The sequence below is a fragment of the Martes martes genome (assembly GCF_963455335.1).
Source record: "Martes martes genome assembly, chromosome: 10".
Taxonomy (NCBI): domain Eukaryota; kingdom Metazoa; phylum Chordata; class Mammalia; order Carnivora; family Mustelidae; genus Martes; species Martes martes.
The window spans coordinates 41,390,441-41,414,949 of NC_137898.1; the positions used below are offsets into that span (position 1 = coordinate 41,390,441).

Here is a 24,509-nt window from a genome sequence, read left to right on the forward strand (position 1 = left end):
AAGGATTAGACAACCCACCCATTGTTAAAACATCTGAACAAATCGAGGGAGTGCCAGTGAATCCTTTCAGTTGGACAAAATGGTGAAAAGAGTCTGGCTCTTCCATGAAAACCTGGTGGGCTTAATGTAACGAGCATGAACTGTGAGAGTGGCCCTTGGTGCATACAGCAGACTGGAATTAAATCAATGACAGAAATGACTAAGTTTTATTCCTGTTTTACAGCCAAAGAGCCACACAAGCTTCAACTAGTTTATAACTGTTCAAGAAACAAAACAACACTTTGCTCCCAACCTTCTATGGGGAAGAAATGGATTGACAGTTTTCTGGTCACCCAGGAGGATAGTGGATGAATAGGGACTCCCAAAAAAGTGAAATCAAGAGCCATGGAAAACAATGGACTGGAGATCTACTTCGAGAACAAAAGAACACGCTCAATTCCTAACGTAAGGGACCCTTATAACATCTCCCCCATTAAATCCCAAAATTGTTATAATTGGGTTTCTCCCATTTTTCCCCTTTCCAAAAAAAAAAAAAATTATGTAAGTTATTCTAGCCCTGATCTAACATTATATATTGGGTGTATGGGAAGCAAATAATTTGCCTTTTTTGTTCATGCACATTGGAAGCAAGAGGAGGCAAACGAATATCTGACATAAAGACCCATCACAGGATTGTAGGCTTTGACTCCATGCCCATGAATGCACAAGATTTCTAGATGCTCTCCCTAGAGACAAGCAGGGGGACAAGTATGTTCCAGAGCCAAAAGCAGGCTGAACCAAATACCTGGGATGAGAAAAGAAGACCGTAATAAACTGTATTATCGTTCACAAATATTTACTGCCATTCCCAGGGGAAGGTCACTTCCTTACTTGAGCATGGAACTTGCTTTGAGCAAAAGTGATACACTTACAGTCAGAAGCCTTAAAAGTCAGCTCATGGTTGTCATGCTCTCTCTTCCCTCGGTTACAACAACCAGCAATGTTCTACATAAAGGATGCTCTGTCAGCCTGCTCCAGAAGCCTCCTGTGTTCCACAACGAACATGGAGAAAGAACCCAGTCCTTGTTGGTATTAGCCACATCAAAGCCCTGACTATATTGAGTGGTACAACCATAAGCCTCCTCCTCCATAAAGGTTCCAAGCCGACATTCCTTCCACCTCATCAACATTTGGCTCCTCACTCTTCTTAGCCCATTGGGGCCGAGTGCTAGCTTCAAGTTCTAGAATCTGAACTGACCAAAACTATAGATGAAAAAAATACCACACAGAGGAACCCAGTTTGAAGATGAATAATAACAATTTGCAAGAAGACAGAGCTCACAGCTTCGGGATGTTTGCAGGTAGGTCACCATGACCCAACAAATAAGTCCATGTAATTGATTTCACAGCCCACAATGTTTCTGACAGCTAAAGGCTTTCTTTTGGGGGGAGGGAGGATTGGATTATGTCAAGTAGGTATCAAGTGGGAGACTCTAAAATATGCAGGAAACCTCCCCATCAAAGTAGAACTTTAAACATGACCTTCTTCCCCATTTTTCAAAAAGAGTCCTTACTTTCCCCTAGACCAGAGATTCTGAACCCTGACTATCAATTAGGATCACCAGTGGAGTTTTTATGAGACTATCAAAGTCTACTATGGGCCGCCCAGTAAATCATCATCTCTATTTTTTAATTTAAGTATAGGTAACATATAATGTTATATTAGTTTCAGGTATACAACCTAGTGAGTTCAACAATTCTCCATGTTACACCATGTTCACCATAAGTGGAGTTACCATCTGCCAGCATACAAAGTTATCATATATTATTGACCGTACACCCTATGCTGTACTTTTCATTCCCATGACTTATTTATTTTCTAAGTGGATCATAATCTCTTTAAGATTGGTCCTCGGCATCAGAATTTTTTAAAAGTTCCCCGAGTAGTTCTAATATGAAACCAGAGCTGAGAACCACTGCACCAGATAGGAGGTCCCTTGAGAGCAGGAGCTAAGACTGTCTTCTTCACAGCTGAATCTCTAGCACCTCGTATTATGCCTAACACGCTGCTGATGCTCAGTGAAAAAAAAGGACAAAAAGAAAAAGAAAACCACTATTAAATAAATAAAATAAATAAAAGACCACTGACTGAGTAAATAAATCCTGAGCAGGCCATTCTATCCCCATGTTGGTTTTCCCATAGATGTTAGACACACCCTCTCAACTCTTAAAAATTGGAAAGTTTTTCTCCAGAACTGTGCTGTCCAATAAAATAGCCACTAACCACATATGGTACTTACATTTAAAATTCAGTCTTCCAGCTACAGTAGCCACAACTCAAGCGCTCAACAGCCACATCTGGCCCATAGCTATTGTCCTGGGCTGTACAGATATAGAACATTCCCATCACCCCATAAAGTTCCATTGGACAATGCTGTTTTGGAATAATCGATTCCATTTTTAAGAGCTGCAAGTGGCCTTGGTGATTTAATCCAGCCCTCTCCCTTTATAGATAGTAATAAAATCTGATGGTAATGAACATAAAGATATAAACATGAATCCAAAAAACCAACTGCATGAGATCAAGAAGGGAGAACTCAGAGGGCAGCAGTAGTGAGAACAACATACAAACAAGCCTCCGTGGGGTCTTGGTCTGTAATAAGTTTATCATGAGTTAGTTCTGTGACAGGGACACATGCAAAATATTAATAGGAACAAATGTACTTGACCAAGAAAGGGATGCTCTGCTATGTCCTGGTCAGCCCATGCTGGAAGCACCATGTTCAGTTTAAGACGTCAAACATCACTAGGGACATAGACAAAGAGCTGGGTATTCAAAGGAGAGACACGCAGTGATCTATGATAGACTAGGAAACAGAAAGAAATGTATCATTTCCATTTACGGTAGGGACTCTGAAGGACTAAACACCAGGCAGTGGTGACTGACAGCAGAACAGGGGACCCTCACAGGTAAGACGGCAGGACAAGGCCTTGTGAAGGGTAAGAGCCAGGTACAGAAAGTGCAGAGACACGGGCTTCCAGGACTTCTGCAAGAAGAAATGATGGTATGGGTCAGGGAAACTCCTGGTGTGTTCATGGAACCAAACGTGGCCAATGTGACGGAATGAGGGAGCAACAGAAGAGCATTACATTAAGTCAAAATGTGTCTTCCTTTAAATTATCTCTGACAGCGTAGCCCAAAATAATATGAGCTGCCTGACAATATAGCATTATTTCCATCATTGGAGGTAACCAACCACAGGACTGGACTAATGGCTTGCTGGACAATTAAGGACTCCCTTAAAGAATCCTCTCTATGGAAAGGTACATATATTAAGAATTTAAGAACCACGGGCAAGGAGGCATGCACAAAAAAATGCACAGTATTTGTTTGGCTGAACCAAGCCAGAGTTCCAACAAAAGGCAAAAGGATGAATGCACTGAGGTGTTCCGCAGCAGTTCAAACTAATGAACCAGATCCACAGGTCCTCAGAAGGATAACGGGGAGTGAAATAAGTTTCAGAAGGATCCATACTGTGTGATGCCATTTATATAAGCAGTTGTTAACATTCACTGAATGTTTACCATATGCCTGATAATGTGCTAATACGTTATATGAATCAATTCACTTGATCCAGAGAACGATCCTATGAGATAGATGCTTTATTATCCCCATATCATACACGGCAAAAAAAGTAAGCCAAAGGGAAGTTAAAAAAGTTGCCCAACATTACATAGCTAGCAAGAGTCAGAGCAGGGATTTCAATCCAAACAGTCTGGCTCCTGAGGCTGTACACTTAGCCACCATACATACGCCCTCCCTGTTATATTTCTTGTATATGGACACACATAAATGTGGTAATACACACACACACACGCACACACACACTCACATGTACTGTGTACTCATCTACCATGTTAGCCTAGTCTCTAGGGAGGCTGAGAAAAGAAAGGAACTGGGACGGGAACATAGAGACTTCAACTTATTCTGTAACTGTTTCTAAGGCTCTAAGCAAATGTGACAGAATGTTAACATTTGCTGATTCTGGGGACAGTGACAGTGTTGTTGCTTCTATTATCCTTCGTGCTTGTACATATTTTTCTTTTGTTTTGCAGAATAACTCCTTGTCAAGTTAAAAAAAAAAAAAAATGTATGGCTTAAAAGACCTAAGGCCCAGAGAAGTAAACCACCCAGCAGTCAAAGGAAAGCCATTCTAGAACCTGCTTCCCCAGGCACATGGTCCCGCGCCTACTCTGCAACCCTCAGCTGCTGGGCAGTTTGCAAGCCTTATTTTTTCCCAGAATGTAAGCATGAGGACTGAGCCAGCCCGCTTATGGGTACGAGTCGGCTCCACTTCACGCACTGGCTGCATCCATGAAAAGTTGTATTTAAATAAAATATTTGCATATCAAATCTTATTTTTCCGCTGATTTACATTCTAATTTTGGAGTTGTGTTCCCACAGGAAAGAATTTAGTCCCAATATGTTAAAATAAATCCCAATTAAGAATCACAGCATTCATCAAAGACTACTGCAATGAGTGCCCATCTCATTCGCCCACAGTGCTCTCTCAAGAAAATCCTGGTCATGGGCGCCTGGGTGACTCAGTCTCAGCATCTGCCTTCAGCTCAGGTCATGATCCCAGGGTCTTAGGATCGAGCCCTGCATTGGGCTCCCCGCTTGGCAGGAAGCCTGCTTCGCCCTCTTCCATTCCCTCTGCTTGTGTTCCCGCTCTCTCTCTCTCTGTCAAATAAATAAATAAAATCTTTAAAAAGAAAAGAAAACTCTGGTCAACAGGCCACAGAGACTACATTTTAAATGGATATACAGTCAAGAGGAGCCCCATGGTTCATTCTGACTTTCTTGCATGTTCTGTTTGGGCTGCCAGACAGATTACCAGGCATTCATCTGCAGCCATTCAGCATGCCCCGCCAAGTGAAAGAATCATAAAATTCTATTAAATGGAACTCGCCAACTGACGAGACAACCATCTGTCCTGGTGGATTTACAATACCTGCCAAAAGATACTCTAGCAGACGTCCTTTGGTTTCTCTTAAGAGAAGCTGTCTCTTTATTGGATTGCACTCATGAACTCATTCCTGCTCTCATGCATTAAGGAAACACAAGCAGTACACAAGTAGGTACAGTGGGAGGCTAACACACAGACTGCAGGTATAGACCCAAGTTCAAATCCTATGTCCGTCACTACTGATAATGTGAGTTCCTGGAACTCTCTAGATCTTGTTTCTTCATCTGTAGGATACTCTATGAAATTAGTACAAAAGTAGAGTGCTCGGAGAAGAATGAAAGACAAATAAACTTTAGGAGTTGAGATAACCCTTCTTTTCAAAACAAAAAAAAATTTCAGTTCAGACAAGTTATCCATCCTCATTAGGAATTAAGTACAGTAGGTAATTGCAAATACTCTTTGAAAGAAAACAAAACAAAAATATTTTCCTGAATTTAAGTGCCTAAATTGAAGGCACCTGGGAGGCTTCGTCAGTTAAGTGTCTGCCTTAGGCTCAGGTCATGATCAGGGTTCTGGGATCGAGCCCCGAGTTGAGCCCAAGTAGGGCCCCCTGCTCAGTGGGGCGTCTGGTTGTCCCTCTCCCTTTGTCCCTCCCCCTGGCACATGCTCTTCCTCTCTCTCTCTTTCAAATAAATAACTAAAATATTTTTTAATAAATGCATAATTATTTAAAGTCATCTGAAATTTTAAAAAAATAAAGTTATCCAAACTTACTTTATACTTATTTATTTGCTTATTGTCTATTTCCCCTTAAAAGCCAGATATTGTCTGATTTGCTTACTGCTGTATTCCTTGTACTGGAAAGTGCCTGGTACGTAGTAATAGATACCGGCTACATAGTTAATGAAAAAATGTACACTTGTTGAATGCTTAGTGATAATGCTGATTAACATTTAATTTTTTTGTTGTTTACAATGACTTAAATATTTATCTAAATTAACCCTTAAGAATATCTTGTATCGGGGAAAAAAAAGAAAAAAGAATATCTTGTATCGGGACACCTGGGTGGCTCAGTGGGTTAAAGCCTCTGCCTTCAGCTCAGGTCATGGTCTCAGGGTCCTGGGATTGAGTCCCGCATCGGGCTCTCTGCTCCGCAGGGAGCCTGCTTCCTCCTCTCTCTCTGCCTGCCTCTCTGCCTGCTTGTGATCTCTGTAAAATAAATAAAATCTTAAAAAAAAAAATACCTTGTATCATAGACATTATCATTATTACCCAATGTCCTGAGAGGAAACACATGCCAAGAGGTAAAGTAATTTGCCCAAGGTCCAGAATTGGTACGTATGCATAGTAGTTTCTAAAAGAATTATTATCTTTTTACATTCTCTGCTGTCTCTCTCCATCTCTGCTATCCTTAACGTACTATTTGATGGGAGAAGGAGCATGATGAAGAAAACAGATTTCAGTGCAGATGTTATAGAAGTGTGCATATTTGGGAAATTATTTATTTTCTTGACGATACACATTTAGTCACATAGCCACTGAATGATTTTCCAGACTATGCCACTGCAGGTGTTAATTTGCCCAGAGGGGAACTTGAAAACCCTCTCTGCTCCCACGGCTTGCTTCAGTTTTATTTTGGCAAGAGCAAAAATACCTATATTGGGGAGATGCTGGTATGTGAACTGAATCCCTCCACTAATTGATTAAATGCAAAGTTATACTAAATCACTCCACTCAAAGTGAGGTTGACTTGTAAATGCTCCCAGAGGTAATTAGTGACTAGGCGCATCCAATCAACAGAAAAAACAATTCAGACTTGGGCAATAGTGGGTGGCAGGAAATGTGGAAGATCAGCATTAAACAAACCCTTTGGGTAACTCCATTTTATTCAGATTTTCTAAGCATTAAGAGCTATAACTCAAGCTTCAAGTACTGTTTTGTGAAAATGATTCCACAAGAGCAGTGTATTTAATTCCTGTCCATTTTGCAAGGTCTGCTTCAGGTGCTACCTCCTCCAAGGAGCCTTCCCCAAGTTATCCAGTAAGAAGTTTCTCTTCAGCATACTTGGGATCTTATCTGTAATCCACAACAAAGACAGCTCTCCTCCCTGTACAGGAGAGTGTCCAAGGGCATTCTGTGTCTGCCCTTCTAGACGATAACCTCACTGGGGTCAAGATCTCTGCCTTATTCATCTGTGTCTCCCACAATACCCACATTAATCCTAGAATGCAATAAGTGACAAAAGCCTCAATCGTCCTGAAGTATCCCACATGAGCCTTTGTTCTATCTTGTCACGTAAAACATACGACTTGAAAGATACTATCTATTTTTTTTTTCTTAGAAACTCTTCTAAAACAGACCTCCAGAAAGGTAGCATTTTCCTGACAGAAGGGAAAAAAAAAAAGCAATACATTAAAGAATCTTCACTCATGCATATTTTAATTCACTTTTATAAAGGAGACACCAATGGCCAGACACATTCTCCCAACTACTTAACAGCAAGGTACTGTCAGTCAGAGAGAAGTACAGTTCCAAACCCTCAGATCTTCTCTGAGTCCCATTCAAGGCAAAGCAGAGATTTTCCAAAATGATGTTTGACACTCTAAAGCTGGTATTTAGGATGTTTTTCAGGTTAGAGAAGATCTATGTCAGTCTCACACATAGCCATTCATTCTCTCCGCCCCCATTCCCAACCCCCAGTAAAATATAATTTGTTTCAAGTAAGAACGGAATAAAAATCTTACTTATTCAATTCTCTGCACTCTACAAGGACAGCAGTGACAAAGACAACCTTAAAAGGCTGGCCAGCCCCCAGATAAATCCTATCAGGCTGTGGAGTTGGTATTTTAGGAGTGTTGCTAATTAAGTAAGCTTTCTACTTAAATTCATCAATATAATATTAACAGGCTAGCATTGAAATGAAGGTTTTCCCTCCCTTAATATATATCAACTCAGAGCTGGACTTAGGATGGTGAAATATGAGAAGGAATAAAAATAAATGAAGGAAAGAATAATGAATTTGTGTTTTACACTTTACACCTTTCAGTGTCTTCTCATACACTGTCATTTAATCCCTACACTCAGTCTATGTATTATTCTTCCCATTTCCAGATGAGAAATCTGACGCTTGAGAACATTAAGTGACATACCCACTAAGCACCCCTAAGTACTCCTTCAAGGTACTTCCATTTACTCATTGATAAAATGGAGCAATAAAAGTACTTACTTTATGTGGCTGTGATGTGATGTGAGGATGTGAGGATGATATAAATTGTTACATATAACGTCCTGATCCCTACTCTCTGCCCCCTCCCCAGCCCTCTGCTTTTCCCGCTATCCCAATCTACCTCTGCAGGTTAAAATCTGACACTAATAACATACAAGACAGATGATACACGTAGGAGAAGAAGGCCAAAGTTATACCCTATTACTTAAAAATGTATGAACTCACATCTAATGAGAGCTCACTATGTACCAAATACAGGTGTAACACTTAAATGTATTAATTTATTTCATCCTCACTATAACCATATATAGCAGATACTATTATTATCCCACTTTATCAATGAGTAAATGGAAGTACTCTGAGGCAGTGAGTCAAGTAGCTTGCTAGTTGCTATCATGTATTACTACTGAAAGACGCAATTTTGTAGTTTGCCCATATTAAAGGTGGTGTAGCAAAAGAGTAAAATCTCAGAGCCTCTTCAGACCTGCACAGTCCAGCAGAGAAACTAACCCCAGCCACATAAAGCAACTGAGCACTTGAAATATGGCTAGCATGGGCAAGGAAACAAATTTTTAATTTGAATTTGAATTAATCTGAATTTAAATTTTAAAGGAATATTCAATGAAACAGGAGTTTTCAAGACATCAGATATCAGTTCCTGAAGGGCAGTAATCCTTGAAAAATGGAAAACAAGAGAGATGAGCCCTACAATTACCCAAGCTTATTGCTCCAGGAGAGATCCCAAGCTGGGTCAGAGCCCAGCAATTTCCCTGAGTTGAGGTGGGGAAGCAGAGAGTCAGGAGAGACCAAGTCACTTATATTACACAGGAAAGTATACATGAATGGAGACAAAAGCAGAGAGAAAAAAATACAGATCTCTCTCAAGATCAGTACTCAGTGGATTACATGCACATGAGAAAACTACCCAAAAACACAGAACCAGCACCCAAAAGGTAACAGTGTTCAAAACACACACAGAAGAGAATACTACCTATTTCTACCACTTAAGCTGAAAACTCTCACAATTCATAGGGAATTGGGTAGAGCACATAGAACGTCTTACCTCAGTGATGGTAAATAATTAGCTCTACTCTAACGATTAACATTAGCACTGCTTTGGGCTATCTAAGAACCCTTATATGTAGGATCCAAAAAGATCAAACTGTTTCCCAGTAACTTAACTGTGTCCTAGAAAGATACCATGAATATTTATAAGAATACAAAAACAGGGGTGCCTGGGTGGCTCAGTGGATTAAGCCGCTGCCTTCGGCTCAGGTCATGATCTCAGGGTCCTGGGATCGAGACCCGCATCGGGCTCTCTGCTCAGCAGGGAGCCTGCTTCCCCTTCTCTCTCTGCCTGATTCTCTGCCTACTTGTGATCTCTCTCTCTGTCAAATAAATAAATAAATAAATAATTTTTTTAAAAAAAGAATACAAAAACAGCCAGCACTAAACAAGGTAAAATAACAATGCCTGACATTCAATCAAAAATTACCAGGCATGCAGGGAAGTAGTAATGAGGAGAAAAATTAATCAAGAAAAATTAACCGACCACTGATACAATAGAATTAGCAGTCAAGGACATTACAACAGTTATTATAACTGTTCAAAATCTATTCAAAAATTTATTTATTATTCTATTCAAAAATTTATTTATTAATCTATTCAAAAATTTAAAAACAGACATGGAATATTTTTTCAAGAGTCGAAATAAATTTACAGAGATGAAGCCATAATATATGAGATTAACAAACAAACAAACAAACAAACACTAAATGATACTAACAGCAGACACTACAGAAGAAAACTTTAGTGACCTTGAAAGTATCGCAAGAGAAACTATCAAAAATACTACAGAAAGAAAAATGAATGATAATTTTTGAAATGAACAGAATATCTGAAAACTAGGGAACAACTTTAAGCAGCCAAACATACATGTAATTGGAGTCCCTAAAGAAGAGGGATGGGGACAGAAAAAAATACTTAAAGATATAATGGCCAAATTCTTTCCAAATTTGATGAAGTGCAAGAGGTCTCACACAAGGATGCCTGGGTGGTTCAGTCAGTTAAGCATCTGCCTTCGGCTCAGGTCATGATCCCAGGGTCCTGGGATCAGAGTCCTACATCAGGCTCCTTGCTCATCAGAGAGTCTGCTTCTCCCTCTCCCTCTGCCTGCTCTGGCTGCCACTCCCCCTGCTTGTGCTCTCTCTCTCTCTGACAAACTTTAAAAAACAGAGAGAGAGAGAGATCTCACACAGAAAAATAAATAAAGAAAGAAAGAACACCACATCGAGGGGCACCTGGGTGGCTCAGTGGGTTAAACCTCTGCCTTCAGCTTGGGTCATGATCTCAGGGTCCTGGGATCGAGCCCCACATCGGGCTCTCTGCTCAGCAAGGAGCCTGCTTCCCCCTCTCTCTGCCTGCCGCTCTGCCTACTTGTGATCTCTCTGTCAAATAAATAAATAAAAATCTTAAAAAAAAAAAAAAAGAAAAGGAAAAGAAAAACACCACACTGAGGTACACCATAATCAAATCACTCAAAATCAGTGACAAAGAGAGTCTTAAAATCAGAAGAAAGAAAATTACCTACAGAGGAACAAAGATAAGGTGACACAGATTTCTTGTTGGAAACAATGTACATGAGAAGACAATGAATCAACATCTTTAAAGTACTGAAAGGGGAAAAAAGAACTGTCAACCCAGTATTCTATACCCAGCAAAAGTATCTTTCAAAAAAATGAAAACAAAATACTTTTTCAGACATACAAAATCCAAAAGAATTCATCACCAACAGACCTGCACTACAAGAAATGTTGAAGGAAGTCCTTGAGACAGGATGAGAATGCTATCAGATGGAAATAAGAATCCACACAAGGTACCAAAAAAAACAGAAAATAGTAACTACATGGGTAATTATGTGATTGATTTTCTTATTATCTAAGTCTTTTCAAAGATACTTGACTGATTAAACAGAAATAATAATGTGGGATGGGAAGTAAAATATGTGATGATAGACTGATGACCAGGAGAAAAGAAGTAAACTATTGAAATGTTCTTATAATATACATGAAGTTGTATACATTTAGTTGAAGGTGTATTGTAATAATTTAATGATGTATACTATAAAGCCTAAAGCAATCACTAAAATAATGAAACAGAGTTATAGCTAAAAAGCCAGCAAAGGAAATTAAATGAAATCACTGAAAAAGAAAACTTTAATTAATCCAAAAGAAGCCAAAAAGTGGAAAAAATTGAATAAAGAATATATAGAATAGAAAACAAATAGCAAAAAGATATATTTAAATATAAACAGGTCAATAATGACATTAAATATAAATGGTCTAAATACCTGTAAAGACTCCAGAAGGAAGACAGCTCTGCCAACACTTTGATTTTAGCCTCCCAAAAGTCATTTTGGACTTCTCACATCCAAAACTATAAGATAATAAAATTGTTTTGTTTCAAGCCACTCAATTTGTGGCAATCTGTTACAGAAAAACAGGAAACTAATATAGATTTTTTCACCTAGAAGTAGAATGCTCCTGTAACAAATAACTAAAAACATGGAAGTGGCTCTGGAATTGAATAATGAGCAGAGGCTGAAAAAATTCTGAAGAGCATGACAGAAAGTCCTGGCTGCCACTAACAAACTGTTAGTGGAAATATGGATGTTAAAGACTCTGCTAGTGAGAACTCAAAATGAAGTAACAGGATGGTAGAGAAAACCTATATCATCTTAGGGAATACTTAAATCATTGTGAACAGACCATTAGTAGAAACATGGACATTAAAAATGTTGCTGGCAAGGGCTAAAAAGGAATGGAAACTGGAAGACACAGGATCCTTGTTACATAGTGACAGAAAGCTTAGCTAAATTGTGTCCTGGAATAATACAGAAAGCAAAACTTGTAAAAAGATGAACTTGGACATTTAGCTGAGGAGATTTCCAAGCAAAGTGCTGAAGGTGCAGTCTGGTTTCTCCTTGTTGCTTAGAGTAAAAGATGAGAGGAAAGACAGAGATGGAGTGATGAGCTGATGAGCAGGAAGAAACTAGGGCCTGAGGAATGGGAGAACTCTCAGCCTATCTGGACTGCAAAAGACAATAAAATGAGGAGATTCACTGTCAGGAAATTCTGCTCTGGGGTGAAAACCACAGGTGTAGCTGATCAACCTTTTGCTAGTGCTTCTGAAGGATCAAGTTTGGAAGATTCAATCACACAGAGGTCTCTCTGGAGAGATCAGGTATGTGACTCATGGATCCCCTTGGCCATCTTGGCACAGGACAGGAACAGAGATGGGGCTAGCTAAGAAAGACCTTTTGTCCAATGGACAGGAGACCCTAAAGACCCTAAAGGTTCCTGAGAATGTTACAGCAGAAACACTGCCAACTTGGACTGAAGGAAAACTTTGAAAGAAGATGAAATGAGAAAAAGCTGACAGACTTTGAAAATTCTACAGGCAGGAAACAGATTGATAAAACTATTCAACAATAAACACATGCTACTCTGCCTGAGAAAGGAAGAATAACTCAAAGGAATGAGTCACAGGCCCAAAAGGCAGAGCCAGGGATCACACAGGATTACTCCCAAACCCTGAAATTCAACGGAGTTTGCCCTGCTGGAGGTCAAAATTCCTTGGGATTGGTGGCCCCCTTCTTCTTCCCATTTCCATTCTATTATCAGGTCTACCTATTACAGGTATCCTACACTTGTCCCACCGTTTTATTTGGGAAGCAGATTACCTGTTTCCTACTTTTCACAGATCCATAGATGGAGAGGACTTTTCCCCCCAAATTTATGATACTCAGAGTCAGAGTCATACCTGATTTAGATTATGTAGAAAATCAGATTTGGAATTTTTCATTTGACGAGACTGGATAAGGAGACTTTTGGAGAATCCTGGGATGAGGTGAACGTATCCTGCATGTGGGACAGACATGAAACTTTGGGGGCTAGAGGGTGGATGGTGTGGTAAGCACAATAATGGCTCCCCAAAGATGTCTGTGTCCTAACTGCCAGAACAAGCGGTTTTAGCCTATGATTCAGTTACAGATCTTGACGTGCAGAGCTTGCAGCTGGATAATCCAGGTAGGCCCAATGCAATCACAAGGATCCTTACGGGAAAGTCCTCCTCGGTCAACCTCCCATAATGAAGTTACTCTTCCCACCAAAGAAGTTGAAAATCCCTCCCCACAGCTGGAGCCTGCTGGACACCCCAGAGGTAGATGCCAAAGCAAAGATCACACAAAGTAACAGAATTCTTGCCTAAGAAGCTAACACTTGTGGAATAAATAACTGAATGAATAGTGAGTCAAGTAGGCAATAAACCTTTCATGGAGCACATGAGACAGAGGAAATTTTAATTCAATTAAAAATGTGTAGGGGCGCCTGGGTGGCTCAGTGGGTTAAAGCCTCTGCCTTCAGCTCAGGTCATGATCCCAGGGTCCTGAGATTGAGCCCCACATCAGGCTCTCTGCCCAGCAGGGAGCCTGCTTCCTTTCCTCTCTCTGCCTGCCTCTCTGCCTACTTGTGATCTCTGTCTGTCAAATAAATAAATTAAATTTAAAAAATAAAAATAAAAATAAAAATAAAAATGTGTAGTTATCACCTACTACATGCCATGCATGGTACTTGGTTCTAGGGATGTAGGGATGTATCCAAATAGAGATGACTTCTGCCTTCATGAAGCATGACCTCTCAACAGTAACTGAGCAGACCTTGTACAAGGCGAAAAGAAAAGTAATTCCATCTGTATTCTCTTAACCATACCCAGCTTAAAAACTTTGCCAATTCCTTAGTAAGAGTAATTGGATATTAGCATACCCCTGGTCTTGTTATGTATCATCATATAATATCTGTAGATTTATTATATACCATTAACAAGACCTAAGTTATCTCTAGAGTAAATACGTAAATCTCAGCTCTTAATATTGGTCCAGCCATTCTAAAATAATCCTTTTTTTTAATTTTAGATTTTTTTTATTTACTTTTTTGACAGAGAGAAAGAGATCACAAGTAGGCAGAGAGGCAGGCAGAGAGAGAGGGGGAAGCAGGCTCCCTGCTGAGCAGAGAGCTCGATGTGGGGCTTGATCCCAGGACCCTGAGATCATGACCTGAGCCGAAGGCAGAGGCTTTAACCCACTGAGCCACCCAGGTGCCCCTAAAATAATCCTTTTTGCTGTCTTCACAAAAGGCTGACTGAAAAGAACCGTGCCAGAACTTTTCAGAGGAATACCCAAGCTGCCTCCCTATCATATCCAATGAGGTCACTCCCTGCAGCGACCTTCACAAAGACCCCCCCTGTTCTGAGAGTAGATTATGAAATGATTGACCTGATGCTACACCAAAGAGAAGAATTACAATCGTTCACAAGTGTACATGGCCTCCCACCTATCAGAACAGATACCGGCCATAAACCATCAATGTGTGTAAGCCTCTGGGTATCAACTAAATATCCGTTCTGCCGACAGGGTCCAAGGTAACCCAGCCCCTGCCTGCCTCCCCAGCCACTCGCCACCATTTAGCCACATTGGACACCTTTCTATTGGTTTCTGCTTTCAGACCTTCATACACACTATTTTCCCTGCCCACGGTGCTCTGAATTCCCGCCCCTCCCTACACCAGGCTGGCTGTTCATTTCTCAGGTCTCTGCCGACGCATCAATTTTCCAGGTAACCTTTACCTGACCACTACTGTCTCTCCACACTGGTTCAATCAGATCTCCCTGTACTACTCATTTTGGCAGCCTATACATCCCCTTCCTAGTAAGTACAGCAATCGTAATCCAATAATTCCTTGTGCAGTGACTGTTTCTCCCACTATAGTTTAGAACGGGCTGTACCTGTCTTACTGGCAATCCCACTATTAGCATGTTGCGCGGTACACACCACGAGTTCCGTACTAAAGGCTAGGACTCACCGGGGAGCTACTAGAGGTATCAGACACTGTTTTAACCACTTTGCTGGATTAGCTCCTCTACTGCTTATAACGTCCCCATGAAAGAGGTACTTTAGTGTTTTAAATGAGGACACAGGCACAGTAAGGCTGACCAATTGCCCAAAGTCTCAAAGCCAGTAAGTGGTAGCACTGGAATTTGATCTCAGGCAGTCAGGATTTTAAGAAGCACTCTACACGGGGCGCCCGGGTGGCTCAGTGGGTTAACCGTCTGCCTTCAGCTCTGGTCAGGCTCCCAGGGTCCTGGGATCAAGCCCCGAATCAGGCTCCCTGCTTCCCCCTCTCCTCCCTTACTCTGCTCTCTTGCTATCTGTGTCTCTCTTAAATAGTAAATAAATAAATAAGAAGCCCACTACACTCCCTTGATAACTGAGAACCAAGTAAGCTGCACTCCTAAAAGAATGCAGCCATAAAACATCCTCTGTGCTCATGTACCCATTAAATAGGAGAGAAAGTATATGAAGAAGACTAGGTATAGATATAGTATAGATATGGGCAAAGATAAGGGTAACAGTTGAAAACATATCCTGTAAAAATAATATGGCTGGCCAATGGCTTTCAAGACCTTTGCAATTTCACTCAACTTTAGATCCCCACCAAAATACCCACGGAAATGTGTCACAGCCAAAAACCAACTACTTCACAACCATGCCTCTAGTGACCCCCTCCCACCCTCAGAATATCCCTCAGTTATCTGGACCCCGTTGACATTTCTGAACATACTTATGACAAGAACACAAGAGAAATGGCGGAGATGAGCCTGAGACACACACACACACCACAGGAACACTCCCCAGACAGATCCTCTTCCCCAAGCTCTGCCTCCATCCGAAGGAGGAGGGGCCTTTACCTTGAAATAAATACGCCTTGCTGGCATTGTGCAGTCCGGACACCTGAGTGACTCCACGGGTGGTGTTCACGAGGTCGAGCTCGGTGATAATATCCACCTGCCGGTCAGGGTCCATCCCAAAGCCCACCACTGAAAAGGAACAGAAAGGCTGTCTTGGCTTCAAATACAGACTGTTGCAGCAAAACAGAACAGAAATTACAGAGGCCAGGAGGGGCAGGGAATACAAGGAGGCCAGTGACGAGTGGTGGACAGGCTACCTTCTGGGGTGGAAAGGGAGAACAAGTCTTCGCTCCGTGGCCCCCACGATATTGCAGTTTCTTGGTCACTTCCCCCCTCGCCCCCCATTCATTATGGATCAAGGACCCCTTATCCAAACCCTCAGAGCTGAATAGATTTGAGATTCAGAATGTATCATATGTTGGAAAGGTATTAGGTCCTAAACGCTACATTTTATGTAACACCCTAAGCAAAATCTGAAGCAGTACCCCATAACCAAACATAGTATTTCTGGACCAAGAGGTACAATGTTTTCCTCTGGCTGGCTAAACAAAGACTATACACAGCCTCGTGTCAGTTAAGGTCAAGTTTCACCACCAAAAGGGTCCCCCTCAGGGTAGCTTTTGCTGTCATGTGACTTATGAAGAAACTTCGGGCTTCCAAATTCTTTCAGATGCAGGGATGGTGCCTACAGGATCGTGGCCCTGATACACCTGCTTCCAAAAGTGATACAGTAGCAAAACCTGACACCACTGTCACCCATGAACACCTCCACGGGCTACTCCCCCTGCGTCAGGCATAGCCACCCTGATACCAAGGAGGGTGACGCAGAGCACTCCTGTCCCTGTTGGAGTAGAGTGGCAGAGGGGTTAGCCAAAAAAAAAAGAAACAAGAGGCGTTCCTTCCCTCCAAGGAGATTCCTGAAGAGAAAGTTAAATTCCCTGACAACTCTGTTGGAGAACCTTTGTGCAGAGAAACGTGGCCACGAGCCCCCATCGCCTGATCTGAGAAAGGCAAATGCAGAAGGCCGTCTCTCACCCAGGGGGCGTTCTGTGCAATGACACACACATGATTGCAAAGTGACTTCCAATTCTACGTATTAATAAGGCTAGAGATCACTGGAAGGGGCTATGAGTAAGCCATTCATAAAGGCAGCATCTATCTACACTTAACATCTCAGCGGTGCAATTCTGACTGCACAGTCAGAAATGTTTTAATCAGCAACAGCTGTCAACTTCTGTCTGCTGGCAATGCAGTTGCGGAGGCAAGATCTGGAAATGTGTCTGAGAGAGACTGAGTGAATGATGATCAGGACGTCGTGGGCTATTGCAACGTCATCTGTCCTCCCGCCTTCACCCCTGACCCCACAAATGTGGGGAAGGAAGCCGGTACACCCTCTTTTCCTAAGAAGAAAACAGGAGCTGCAACAGCTACAGAACGCTGGGCTAGGAAGGCTCGCCAAGGCGGACAAAAGGGTCAAACTGAAGGCAGGGTACATAATCTGCATTCTCGGGTTCTGTCCGGTTTCTCCTTGTCCTCTGAACTGAAGGTTCAATCTCCCCCTTCCCAATGCAGCCCGTTATGAGACCAGTTTCCTCAAGGACAGCTCTTCCTTCTACTCATTCTGCATTCATTCATTCATTCATTCATTCATTCATTCATGCAGTAACTTTTCAATAGGCTTTAGCGAGAGCTTACAACGTTAACACAGTGCTGGGCACTGGAGATGTCCTCACAGAGCACACATTCCTGAGCCAAAGGGTGAAGACAGGCCAAAAAAAAAAAGGATAATTTAAGATGGCAATAAATGCCACGCAGGAAATAAAACGGAGTCACAGAATACAAAGCAACTTGGGTGGGGCTTTAGAAAGAACAGTCGGGGAGGGTTCCTTTGAGCTGAAACCTGACTGCCTGCAGGGGTGGGCAGCGGCCAGATCTGGGGGGACGGGTTTCCAGGGATACAGAGTGGGCTCTCACCCACTGCAAACCAAGAACAGACTGGGCATATTTGGGGAACAGAGAAAGGCCAGCGTGGCCAGAGCAGAACGGGCAGGGAGAGAGTGGTAGAAAATGAGGCCAGAGAGTAGGGCGTGCCTTTTGAGCCACTGGAAGGAGATGGGTATGCTAACTGCAACAGAAAATCACTGGAGGGCTTAAGGTGTGTGTGTTGAAGAGGAGGAGGAGGAGGAGATGCTCCTACTTTACCTCATGATCTCCCCTAAGCTCCCATCCTGCTTGTTCATTCCTCACACAGACTCTGTTCACAAAGACGGATCAAACACCTACTCTGTGCAAAGGACTGAGCCGATGGGTGTCCATCAGCCCGAATCATAGCCCCAGGAGCTTCTGGTAAAGACCAGAGATGTTTTTCTCCAAGTGAGCTCAGATATCAGCAGTTCTGTGATCACCTTGAAAAGGCAGGGGAAGAACTAATATTTCAGTCTGATCTATCGTGTTGTACACCTATATGGCAGAAATTAAACCAAGAGGGATCTCAGAGGACCTCCAAGCTGTCTTCCTCTGGCTGGGAATAAGGAAAGTGATCTAGGGAACATGCCTTTAGCTGGACATGATAAGACAGAAGTGTCCCTGGGGCCCTAGTGTCTCTGGAGCCCCAGTGCCTCGCACAGAGGCTGACAGCAGGTACACCCTGAATTTAGGACCTAAATAATGAACTAAAGAGTGCATGCAGCTTTACTGCTCTGGTACAATGACCTCCGAGCAATGTGCATTTCAAGCGAGGTATACCACCAGATGACAGGATGGCATTCAGGCCAAGGAAATGTTCTTGAAAACCTGTGGTTGAGGATATTGCTGCTATGAACATTGGGGTGCATGTGCCCCTTCTTTTTACTACATCTGTATCTTTGGGGTAAATACCTAGTAATGTGATTGATGGGTTGTAGGGGAGCTCTATTCTTAACATCTTGAGGAACCTCCATGCTATTTTCCAGAGCAGCTGCACCAACTTGCATTCTCACCAACAGCACAGGAGGGTTCCCCTTTCTCCGCATCCTCGCCAGCACTTGTTGTTTCCCGACTTGTTCATTTTTGCCATTCTGACTGGTGTGAGGTGGTATCTCACTGTGGCTTTGATTTGTATTTCCCTGATGGCTAGAGATGTTGAGCACTTTTTCATGTTTCTCTTGGCCATTTGGATGTCTTCTTTGGAGAAGTGTCAACCTGTGGAAGGAGCTGAGATGCCCTTCAACAGACGAATGGATAAAGAAGATGTGGTCCATATATACAAGGGAGTATTACTCAGCCATCAGAAAGGATGAATACTCACCAATTGCGTCAACATGGACGGAACTGGAAGGGATTATGCTAAGTGAAGTAAGTCAAGCAGAGAAAGACAATTATCATAGGGTTTCACTCTTATGTGGAATATAAGGAATAGCACGGAGCACCACAGGGGAAGGGAAGGAAATCCTAAGGGGGAGAAATCAGAGACAGAGATGAACCATGAGAGACTGTGGACCCCCAGGAAACAATCTGAGGGCTTCGTAGGGGAGAAGGGTAGGGGCATGGGGTAACAGGGTGATGGGTATTGAGGAAGGCACGTGCTGTGATGAGCACTGGGTGTTGTATGTAGTAATGAATCACTGAACACTACATCAAAAACTAATGATGTTCTATACAGTGGCTAACAAAATAAAAAAATAAATAAATTAGGAGAAAAAACCTGTGGTTGACTGAATTATTGGATTCAAATCTTTACCCCTCCCAGAGCCACACCCTTTGCTATGTAGCTTTGCAGTTCCTTTCACTCGAGTGAAAGTAAACCTCTGTTTCCTTTGACTTTGAGCCTCACCATATACCTTGTTTCAATCACTGGGATGCTTGGGATGTCAGCAATGTTACATGAGCAGAGGCTTGACCATGCTTGTGGGGCAGGGCTTGATGTCTGGTACCCCTGCACCATGAACATGGCCCCACTGCTCCACTGGTCCAAGGAGACAGAGGCATATGGAGCAGACACCCCACTTGAGTTTAGCACCATGCTTAGCCAAACCTGACCTAGATGAGCCAGGATCACAGGAACAGAACAACCTACAGAAACGTGAACCAAAATAAATGTTGTTTTAAGCCACTGAGTTCCAGATGGGGCAGGGGTTGACCGAAGCAGGGACTAAAGACCCACTATAATTGACATCCTTAAAATGCTCCCAGATGAGTTGAGGGAAATTGGATGGGGAGGTGAACCATGAGAGACTATGGACTCTGAAAAATAATCTGAGGGTTTTGAAGGGGCAGGGGGTGGGAAGTTGGGTGAACCTGGTGGTGGGTATTATGGAGGCACGTATTGCATGGAGCACTGGATGTGGTGTATAAACAATGAATCCTGGTACACTGAAAAGAAATTTAAAAAATAAAAAATTTAATTAAAAAAAAAGAAAAGAAAGAAAAAAAAATGCTCCCAGACTAGGGGTCCTGCAAACTAGACAAGCCTAAAACGCACCCGAACAGATTCTGTAGCACTAGCAGAACCGCCCATTGGTGCCCTTGGATCCCTGTCCCCAAATGAGGACACAGCATGCTCCGTCCACAAAGTGTTGTGGAAAGGACATTAAACCAAGAGCCATTTCATTCCTGTCTCTTCCCCCTACTAACCCCTAGAAAAATAACTTCACTTCTCTGAGCCTCAGTTCCCTCCTCTGTAAAATGAGGATGGTCATAACTGCCTCCAAACCTCCTAAGGTTTTGATGATAGCTATGGGAACATGCCTAGCACATACGTGGTGCCCAGCTGGGCTTTGCTGCATCTGTCTTTCCTAAGACAGCTCCCTGGTCCTCAACTCCACTGGAATTGTGCAAAACGTACAGTTGTCCCTCTTCCTCCCAAGCCCTCCACATGCCCAACTGACCCAGAAGGGCTGCTCACTCTGGCTGTGCTTGGGGAAATCGAAATATTAAGTCTCTACTCATTCCTCCTTGACAGCCCACAAGTAAAGGGATCCCCTGGTTTTAGGATAACTGTATTGTTCTTGTTATGAAAACATCCCATAAAAACAGAACAAGAGAAATCAATGAGGCTTCCAGATACACTTTTCTTCTCTCCCTTTAATTGGTCTCCTTCCTGATGAAAATGTCCTGTGCCAACAGCAGGATGTGTAAAAGACAGCACTTTACACACTGCCTAGGGAATCAGAAAACCTATTAATAAGGTAGCATTTACATGGCCTCTCCTGAACCTAATGCAGTATGAGAGCGTTGGTTCCATAAAAATAATTTTTTTTTTTTACTTTAATGTTTCTGCTTCTTGTCCAAGCATGGAGCTCCTGCCCTTTCCAAGGAAACCCTATTAAAGTTCTCTACTTTGGCCACAACTGCTCTACAAATGACTGAAGCTGGGAACTGGAATTAGGCAGGATAAAATGCTTCTGGGGAAAAAGCATTCTTTAAAACCTGGAAGGCAGCATGTTACTGGCGGAGAGGCACTTGAGGCCTGGCTCTGGGATTCAGAACCTCCACCCTAATCTCCCGGGACACCTGCTACTGCTGGCTACCCCACCGTCCTGGCCAGGGAGTGCTCAGGCCCAAAGACAGTGCAGCACACCTTCAGGGCCCTGGGCCTAAGCTCCCGAGCAAATCCTTCCGGGCCTGGCTCACTCCACATGTAATCCGGGCTCACTGTCTGCGATGGCAGCTCTTTTCTCCTGGTCAACACACAGGAATGGGATGCTGCAGAGTTGTTCCAAGACCTCGTGTAACAGCAGGGTTTTACCACCAGTTGACGGATTCAGACCCCTGGACCTCTGCAAAGTTCCCCAAAAGCAATATCCTTGAAGAACATGCTCTATGCCTGTTCCAAGTCAGCCAAATACTACACATAATCACGGCAGGCTGGGGGCTCTGTTCACCGCTCTCTTATTCTGGAGTTAATGAAGAGCCAGTGAAGTGGTTCAAAAAGAAAAGGCTCTCCTTTCCAGCAGGTGGCAGCAAAAGTCAGCAAAAGGTGCCCCAGGGGCTCCGCACCGCCACCCACCCCCCCAACCACCACCACCAGCCTGGCCTGGTGACCGAAACAAACAGGAAAGGGAATTGGGTATTAATCACACAGCCCAGCCAACCATCGGAGAAAACTCAGGGACCTAATAATAATGTAGCCTTCTAAACTGTCCTTATTAAGTATGTACCTGGAAATCCCAGAATGATCTTTCACCCAGAAATAACAAGACCTAGAGAACAGCACCTCCTATCTTGACTCCATTTTAGTCTCTTAAAACAAGGTCCCTGAACAATGAGCAAATTAAGCAGCTTCCTGTGACACCTATCATTAGATCTTTTCATATGTAACTGCTACTGCACTGCAGTGCTGCTTTAATTAAAATGTGTCTGATATCATCTATTCATTTCCATTAAAAGGCGCTGATATCTGAGCAGCTCACTAAGTGAACCACATGTTTATTTCATCCTGGACTGTTAACAGCCCAGACACCAATTGTCCCACTTGACAAATAAACTTTCTGAGCGGCTGTTTGGATCCTGATAAACTAATCACGAGTCAGCCTCTGCTACCAAAGAGAATGAAGGTTTGATGCAGGGATGGTGGGTCCTGGGCAAATCAAAGAGGCTGTAAACCTCCCCCCCCCCCCAGAAAACTGCTGATGGTACCCCTTCAAGAGACAAGAAATTGTAAGCAAAGGACTTGAGATATAATTCCAAACCACGCGCTCCCCGCCATCCTGATTCTTCTGATACTTTTTGCAGAAGCAGCATGTGGCCTCTGGTGTTCAAGAAGTGCCAAGGGGCACAGAAAACCCACGCTCCCTGGCAACTGCTATAACCAATAGGGCAGACCCTCCCATGCTCCCCCTGCCTGTGCACAGCCTCCGCCCTCTGCCTGGAATGACTTGCCCCACTCTGCCCAACTGGAAAACTCCCTGTAAAGCCTTCAAAACACCACTTTTACATGTCACCTCCTGATTAAAGCCTTCCCTGACCACCAACCACCCCTCCCCAAAATTCATTCCTACCATTTCTCCTCTGTATTGCTTTCAGTGAAACTTCTTATGCTCCCTCCTCTCCTACCACCCACGGTGCCCCCCTTAGAGCTATAGGGGGGAAAAAAACGTTTTCCAGTTTCTACCTAGATTCTCAACTAAGCTTTAAGTTCCTGTAAGTCAAGAAGGACCAAGTCGTTTCCTCTCTGCATAACCAATCTTGGCACCCAGCAAGGCACTCAACTGTTCCTTGAATAAATACATAAATAAATCTTCGCTACAACAGAATTTTTACAAGATTGAAAGGGGTTTAGTGTGGGGAAGGGGAAAAGACTGTTCTTCAAGATCTCCAAGAGCAATGCACCCCGGAGACCCAGTCCATTCTGGATGGGGGCACTTTTTGGCGACTTTTCAAAGAACTAATGAGAACAAAGGATTTAGGCAAACCAGTAACGACGTGCACCTGAAGATGTGAAATAACCAAGGAGCTGCCCCTCCCCCATCTGTGTCTCTCTCTTCCGTGCCTCCATTAAAATGCTCACCAGCACCAGATTCTCCGCGCACCGGACTGGTAGTGCATGTTCTGCATTAGCCTCGCCCGTCCTGATTTTCTGGGGGCGCATTTCTTCCGGTGTGTTCTTGGTTTTAAAAGCCTAGTCCATCCCGTGGTGCCCATACCCAAGAAGCAGCTATTCTAGGCTGGACTGAGCCTAGCTGTCCCTCCCTGAAGCCTTGGGAAGCTCGGATGAAGACAGGAAAGGGAGGAGGATTCCTTTTGTCCCTGGAGAGTCTACACCCGTTGCTCTTCCATTAAGCAAAGGGAAAGCTGCTACCCTCTCACCTGGGTAGACGAACGCCCAACTTTGTATCCTCAGGCGGGCTAACTGCCAAATAGGAGCGCCTGGGGCGCAGGCGGAGGGAACTTTCAGGCCAACCAAGGCACGGCACCCTCCCCAGCCCTTTCCTCATAAACTTGCTGCCTGGCCCGGGAAGGAGGCTATGCCTCTAAAAAGGGAAATGAGAGTGGTAAAAAAAAAGAAAAGAAAAGAAAAAGAAAAAGAAAAGAAAAGAAAGAAAGAAAGAAGAAGAAAGAAAAGAAAAGATAAAGGGAAGAGTGACCACACGCCGGTTCTGGGATGCAAGGTGGGCAGCGCATACTAAGGCTGGCTAGCCCAGGAATCAAAATTCGCCACGCTCCCACCCCCACCCCCGGCATCGGAGGGCTGTATTTTTTGCCTATACGGTGCCTACTCCACCCCACCCCACCCCACCCAACTCCCACCTTCCCACCTCTACTATGAGACCCGTGGAGAAGACGACCGAGAACGGGTCTCCAAACCCCATGAGATATGGGGTTGGGGGCGAGTGGGAGCGGATGGAAGGAGGTGCTCTTAGAGTCCTCACAACTGCGTCTCTGGAGGCAGAAAGAAGTGGGGACTTCAGAAATTACACCAATTATCCTAGTCCTCCCTCCACGATCCCCAACCGCAATTATAGCAAGGGAAAACTGGCTGGAAGCTTGAGAAAAATCTCCCTGGATTGTCTCCACGGTTCCAATTCCCACCAATTATTGTTCGTCCAGCCCCT

General features: G+C 43.3%; 1 protein-coding gene across 1 annotated transcript in view; it reads right to left on the reverse strand.

The window, feature by feature from the left end:
* NELL1 (neural EGFL like 1) overlaps nt 1–24,509 on the reverse strand; it is a gene marked incomplete at its 5' end in the record, with an annotated part of 852,276 nt that overhangs the window by 827,116 nt on the left and 651 nt on the right. The window contains one exon of the mRNA XM_080816285.1: nt 15,979–16,107. Coding sequence (XP_080672411.1) covers nt 15,979–16,107 — 129 coding nt within the window. The remainder of the gene's footprint in view (nt 1–15,978; nt 16,108–24,509) is intronic.